Source organism: Fukomys damarensis, unplaced genomic scaffold (genome assembly GCF_012274545.1).
Source record: "Fukomys damarensis isolate Sample0158 unplaced genomic scaffold, DMR_v1.0_HiC HiC_scaffold_5, whole genome shotgun sequence".
In the NCBI taxonomy this organism is placed as follows: Eukaryota; Metazoa; Chordata; class Mammalia; order Rodentia; family Bathyergidae; genus Fukomys; species Fukomys damarensis.
Window position 1 is genome coordinate 43,529,712 of NW_022900917.1, and position 7,131 is coordinate 43,536,842.

General features: G+C 34.0%; 1 protein-coding gene across 5 annotated transcripts in view; it reads left to right on the forward strand.

The window, feature by feature from the left end:
- Arfgef1 (ADP ribosylation factor guanine nucleotide exchange factor 1) overlaps positions 1 to 7,131 on the forward strand; it is a 116,213-nt gene that overhangs the window by 71,316 nt on the left and 37,766 nt on the right. For all 5 annotated transcript variants that reach the window (XM_010611473.3, XM_010611476.2, XM_010611475.2 and 2 more), the window contains 3 exons: positions 506 to 677; positions 2,827 to 2,978; positions 6,523 to 6,651. In XM_010611473.3, coding sequence (XP_010609775.1) covers positions 506 to 677; positions 2,827 to 2,978; positions 6,523 to 6,651 — 453 coding nt within the window. The remainder of the gene's footprint in view (positions 1 to 505; positions 678 to 2,826; positions 2,979 to 6,522; positions 6,652 to 7,131) is intronic.

A 7,131-nucleotide genomic window follows, 5' to 3' on the forward strand; every position in this document is an offset into this window, starting at 1 on the left:
GAAAATAATTTTTTTTTTTTTTTTGGTACCAGGGATCAAATTTAGGACCTTGCACTTGTGAGTCAAGCATGGTGCCACTGAGCTAAATACCTGGCCCATAGAAAGTCAAGTTTTAATTCATTAGCAACGTGTTTACAGTCTTCTGAACTAAGATTTGAATCTTTTTGATTGTATGTTTTTAATAAGTATCGTGACCCTACTTAAGAGATTACTAAAGCTCTTAAATCTTGAGCAAAAACAAATAGTTATCCATTCTTCCTTCTTATTGCAAATTACTCATGTCCATATCAGAGCAAGGTAAATTACTATTTGGCAGAATGGACCTTTTCTACATTACTTTGTTTTCCGTGACTTCCTTTTATCATTTTTATGTATATTTTGTTGAATGTTTTCTACTTCTGCTCCTCAGAGTATTTATAAAATCTCTTAAATAAGTATTGAAATTCCTAAAATGAGTGAAATTTTTGTTAATTTTTAGGAATTATAACGGTTTTTTCATATCTAGGTTAAAAACAAAATGACAAAGGAACAGTACATTAAAATGAATAGAGGTATCAATGACAGTAAAGACCTCCCTGAAGAGTATCTGTCAGCTATCTATAATGAAATAGCTGGTAAAAAGATATCCATGAAAGAAACAAAAGAACTAACAATCCCCACAAAATCAAGTAAGCAAAGTAAGTATACAAATCAGTTGAATGGTTGATTGTTCAAGGGGAAAATATGGGTTCTTGGAAATCTTACTTTTTAAAAAATAACCCATATAAAAATGAGTTAGAAACATATTTTGTTAAGTTTTATGATACACACTTTGGTGATGTAATTATATTTTTTCACATCCTGAAGAAAGATAACACATGATTAATGGAAACACTAATTTGCATATGTTATACATGTAATATGTGCTGCTTTATTTTATCTCAAAGGATTTGGAGGTCAAAGAGATTATTTGGGCCATCTCGCTAGTCAGGCTTCAACTTTCTTTTTGTCTCCTCATCAGCTACAAGCAACGTAATTAATTCTTTTTGTCTATCATTACACATAAATGGAAACTGGAAATAGAGGTGACATAAGAAGTGGAAAAGGGTAGGATCTTTGAAGTTAGAAGTAACTAGTGCAGACAGATTGCAAATTATGACACTTTTAAGTCCCTAGCTGTGACTGGCGTTAGGAAGCAACTGAATCCAGCTCCATTCTAGACATTGCATACATATAGATGCCAGTGATTAGAGATACAAACTTGACTATAGGTCATTTCTCATCTCTTAGAGTGATGGCTAAAAATGTAGCTGTAATATAGAAAGATTCCTGTCTTTCTTATTGCCTGTACTTCCAAGGAAAATGTCAGGAGAGAAGCACTAAAGTCTGTGTGTGTTGCATTATTTCCAAAAGTTGGGTAATTATAAGAGTCTGAAGAGTAGGGAGATAATGTCCGAAAGAATATCTCTTGGAATACTATAGGGAATTATATTCTAGGATACTTTAGTAAATTCTCACCTTTTTTTTTTTTAATGAGAAAGGATCTCACTGTGTAGTTCAGATTGGCTTTGGACTCAGTATGGAGCCCAGGCTTGCCTCCAACTCTCAGTGATCCTCCTACCTTACCCTTCGTAGAGCTAGGATTACAGTCATGCACCACCACATCCAGCTTGTTTTGTTTTGTTTTATTTGCTTCCAGAGATCAAACTTGGGACCTTGCACTTGTGAGGCAGGCAGTTATTTTGTTTTATTTTTGAGACAGGGTCTTGTTTTCTTTTTCATGCTGGCCTTGAATTCACCATATAGTCTAGGCTGACCTTTAATTCACATTGATCCTCCTGCCTCAGCCTCCCAAATGCTGGAATTACAACTGTGCAGCACCGCATCCCTCCCTCACTTTAGAGATAAAGTCCAGAGAGATTAGGAAGGAGAATTAGACTTTGAGCTGACTCTAGCATAAAAAATCGTTTCAATCCCTACTCTTAAAGCCCAGAGATATTAAGTTATCCTTGCAAGTTATCCTAAGCAAGTTATTCTTGGCTCTTAGTCCAATCCATTATTAATCAAAAGTTTATTTGATAGTGTTATTTTGTCTTTACTTTTAAAGTATATTAATAAAGCCTTTATTTTTATTCCTAAGTAGATGACCATTGTCTGATATAATTTTTGTTCTTTTACCTGTAATATCATCATTTCCGTCTTTCTTTTGTATGTGATGGCAGGAAATCAATGAGATGGTGGTATGCCCAAAAAACTAAAATTATCCAGTAATATTAGGGCCAGAGTTTTCTTGCCAACTTAGAGGATATTATTCAAGTATGTGTGGTGCCTGGATGCCACGTCTCTTACCTCTTCTGCTATTCTGGTCTGTGTTTGGATTGTTTCCCTAGCCCTTTCATTGTTGAAGTTGTCCCTGCTCTCTTCCTTTCATAGATTTTTCACTTATTCCTGACCCCTAGTTCAGAATTTTTTAAACTTTAAAAACCATTTTAAAGTGAATGGTTCCTCTGGCATTTTGTACATGCACCAAATTGTTTCACTACTACCTCTTTCTAGATCTAAAACATCTTGTTACCTCAAAATAAAACTTTGAACCCATTAAGCAGTGGCTTACCATTCCATTCCCTTTCTCTCTACACCCTGGCAGACACCATTCTACTTTTTGTTCCCTGTGGATTTGCCTATTCTGGGTTTTTCACATATGTGGAATCATATAATATATGATCTTTTGAGTCTGGTTTAAGACTTTTTAATTAATGTTATTTAGTGATGTTTGATAGTAAAACATTGAAATAACATTTCTAAATACTTTATATGTTAAATGCTAATAGTATTTTGTTGTTTCAGATGTAGCTAGTGAAAAACAAAGACGACTTCTGTATAATTTAGAGATGGAACAGATGGCCAAGACAGCCAAAGCACTCATGGAGGCCGTGAGCCATGTTCAGGCACCTTTTACAAGTGCAACACATTTGGAGCATGTGAGACCTATGTTTAAGGTTAGAATTACTAATAAGTTTTGGTTGCAGTGTACCTTTAGACATAATTTTGATAAGCGTCTTTTTGAGTTGCAGTATAGTGATAGCACATTCAACCTGAAAGCTATAGCTTTATTACATGGGGCATAGTAGATAAAAACATCTCTTCAGTAAAGAAAATGAGAAGACAAATACACAATAAGTAATTAATAGGGGTATAATCTTGGGAATTAGGAATAGAAAGATTTTAGAGAATGATCATTAATTGTTGCTTTATTTTTCTCCAAATGACTTATACCTAAATGTTTGGTGTTAGTTCAGATTTCAAAGTGATCGTGAATCAGTTGTTGTCTCAGGTCTTCCACTCCCAGGGTTCTGAGTATGCTGAAGCTCAGAAGTAGGGTAAGGAGCACAAGGGAACATTGTGTTTGTAGGCTGATTTAGTAAGAATGATAATTATTGGCTCTTTGAAATTTGATTTCCCATTCCTTCATTCTCCTAATCTTTTTTACTCTTCTTCAAAGTCCGCAATGAGTAACCAGTGCATCATAGGGTTACAGAGAAGTAGCAAGGAATATAGTGAAATTTAAAGGGAAAGTAGGTGAAGTATACTCTAGTTCATGAGACAGAATGGTAAGATTGTTTGAGGAGAATTAGATTATAAGTTCTCATTCTTCCTACATATATATATATGGGCAGTAAAAATGACTATAAGATTTCCATGCTTCCTTTCAACTGTAAAATTTTGTAATTCTATCCCTAATTCATAGTGTGTGTGTTGTAGCTTTTCTAAAAACTTGATGAATTATGAGGTAAGAGTGAGGGAGCTAGGGAGACAGTACTAAAAGGAATAATTGAGTATAGCTGGCCTTGTCCTTTGGAAAATGCAGAAAGTGATATTGAAATATAAGAAACCTTGATGATGGTGATGGTGATGATGGAGATGGAGACTAAATTTAGGGCCTTATGCATTCTAGGCAAGTGTTTTACCTCTGAGCTACATTCTTAGCTCTTTTTAAATTTTATTTTAGGACAGCGTCTCACTGAGTTGCCCAAGTGAACTTCAGATCCTCCTGCCTCAGTCTACAGAGTAGTGTATTATAAAATTTTATAAAGCTGCTTTAGTTTTAAATGATCTCATATCTTTAGTTTGTTTTTCTTTTCAAATAGGTTTTTTGGGGAAGTTTTTTTTGTGGGGGTGGAAAACAGTAAGAAACCTACTATAATTCTTTGCACAGAAAAATTTTATTAAAAAGTTCTGAACAATTCTGTTTTCCTTAGTAATAGTTTAAAAATTTTAAGTGTATTGTTATAATTTAGATATGCATAATGATCACATTCATCATAGGAATTTGTACTTATACGTGACATATTTTGATTCCTTGTTTTTTCTCATTCCCTCCCATCCCTTCAACCTGTCTTCCCCTCCATATTTACAAAAGCCCCATTTCCATTTTTTCCTTGTTTTCTGATTTTTTTTTCTTTTTTCTTCCCTTTCCCACTCCCCCCTACCTAGTTCCCCCTTTTTTGAACAATTTTTTCCTTTTTTATATTGTCTGTCATACGTTTTGGTCTTTATTTACACTTTGTTTCTTATACCAGAGAGGCAATATACTCCATTATTTATGTGTGTGTCCAATTTATTTCACTAAAGAGTATAGCTTCAAGGGCCGGGAATTTAGCTCAGTGATTCTGCTGCATGCCTCGCAAGCACAAGGTCCTGAGTTCAATCCGCAGTACAAAACTAAAAAAAAAAAGTATAGCTTCAAGGTGCATCCATTTAGCTATAAATGCCTCACGTTTGTCTTTTTTATGGCTGAGTAAATACTTCATTGTGTAGAAAAAAAATACATCTTTTTTCTCCATTCATCAGTTGATGGGCATTTGGGTTATTTCCAAGATTTAGCTATTACAAACTGTGTTACTATAAACATAGGTGTGCGTATATTGCTGTGGTATGCTGCTTTTAATTCTTTTGGGAAGATACCCAAAAGAGAAATAGCTGGGTCCAATGGGACCTCTAATCCTAATTTTATGAGGAATCTCTACACTGATTTCCACCAGTGGTTGCACCAGGACAACAGTGGAGGAGGGTTCCTTTTTTTCCCCACATCCCCTCCAACATTTGTTGTTTCCTTTTTTCTTTCTTTCTGGTTTTTTTTTGTGGGGGAGGGGGTTGTGGTACTGGGGATCAAAGTTAATTTCCTGATAGCAGCCATTTTTTCTAGAGTGAGATGGAATCTCACTGTTGTTTTTGATTTGCATCTGTCAGATAACCAGTGATGTTGAACATTTCTTCATATATTTATTTATTTGCTGTTTTTACTTCTTCCTCTGAGAAGTATCTATTCATTTCAGCTGCCCATTTTTGGAATTGGGTCTTTAAATTTTGGGCAGGGGGAGGTTCTGTTGTTTTTTGTTTTGTTTTGTTTTGTTTTTTCTATTCTTTTTATGTTGTGGATATTAGTCATTTGTCTGAGGGGCAACCGGCTACAGTTTTTTTCCCACTCTGTTGTCTTTTCACTCTTTTGCTATGCAAAAGCTTCTCAGTAGGATAAGATCACATTTGTTGATTCTTTGTATTATTTCCCATGCAATTGGAGTTTTGTTCATGAAATCTTTGCCTACACCTAAGTCCTCAAGAGTTTTCTACCTGTTCTCTTCCAGCAGATTTAGTGTTTCTGTTTTAATATTTAATATTGATCCATTTTTATTTTATTTTAGTGCATTTTGAGAGATGGGTCTAAGTTTAGTCTTTAGCATGTGGAAAGCCAGTTTTTACAGCACTAATTAGTAAAGAAGCTATCTTTTTTTTTTCCAATGAATGTATTTGGCCCCTTTGTCAAAGATAATGTGGCTGTGTTTGGGTTATTTCTGCATCTTCTAGTCTGTTCCATTGATCTTCAGGGTTTTTTTCCCCCCAACACCATGCTGTTTTTATCACGGTAGCTTTATAGTATAATTTCAAGTCAGAGATTGTGATAACCCCTGCCTTTGTTGCCTAGAATTGGTTTTATTAATCTTGGTCCCTTCTGGTTCCAAATGAATTTTAATATTGTTTTCTCTAATTGTATGAGATATGCTGTTGGAAATGCATTAAATCAGTATAACAATTTTGGAAATATCACCATTTTCACTATATTGGTTCTTCCTACCCAAGAACAAGGGATATCTGGTTATTTTCTGTGAATTATTGTAAGGGCCAAAACTTGCAAAGAGGGATGAATTTCAGAGCCAGGCATAAACCTTATATTTTTATGTATATCATTTGCTGCCACTTCTTTAGTCCCCTTTTTATTGGTTTATAAAAGATGTTCTGAAAATATATGTAAGGTCATTGCTGAATTTACGTTTATTCCCACTCAAGCCCAGGCAGCATTATATAGTTTTCTCCCCTTTTTCTAAAAAACTTTCCAGTTGCTATGCTAAGAATGTAATTTTTTTCTTTTCAGAACTTTCTTACATCTTGTATAGTTTGCAAGTTTTGAGAAATACTAGTGCAGCTTTATAAAATTTAATTTTCACTTGCTATCCATGATGTATTTCAAATTTTTCATTTTTCTAGTTGGCTTGGACACCTTTTCTGGCTGCATTCAGTGTAGGACTACAAGACTGTGATGATACTGAAGTAGCCTCTCTTTGCCTGGAAGGGATAAGATGTGCAATCAGAATTGCATGTATTTTCAGCATTCAGGTAATGAAGAATTTTACCTTTGTAATCCAGCCGTAAAACACTTGTTACTTATGCCATTACCATAGTTCCATTTATAATACTTTTTTATATCTGACTGCTTAAAAATGAATTTCAAACTTATGATTGAATTTAATCTTCATGTTGTAAGTTTTTGAAGCACTATTTATAGAATGTGTTATTTTATACCAATCTTTCTAAAATTTATAATGTCTTTGGTTACAGTTTATTTCTCTATAGAATATTAGCTATGAACCAAATCTCTTAAGATTTTCAGTGTCGATGTATTGAGTACTTTATTAAGCATTTATTTGTTCACCCTTTTATATATTTTATAACATCAGCCTAAGAAATTCTCTTTTAAGAGAAAACAAGTATCTAATCTATGCTTTTCACAAAAATAGTCCTTCCAATAGTAATTTATATGCTTTGAGGATAAATTTTAACCAAATTTTTTTTCTTCTTCCTTTTTTTTTTTTTTTT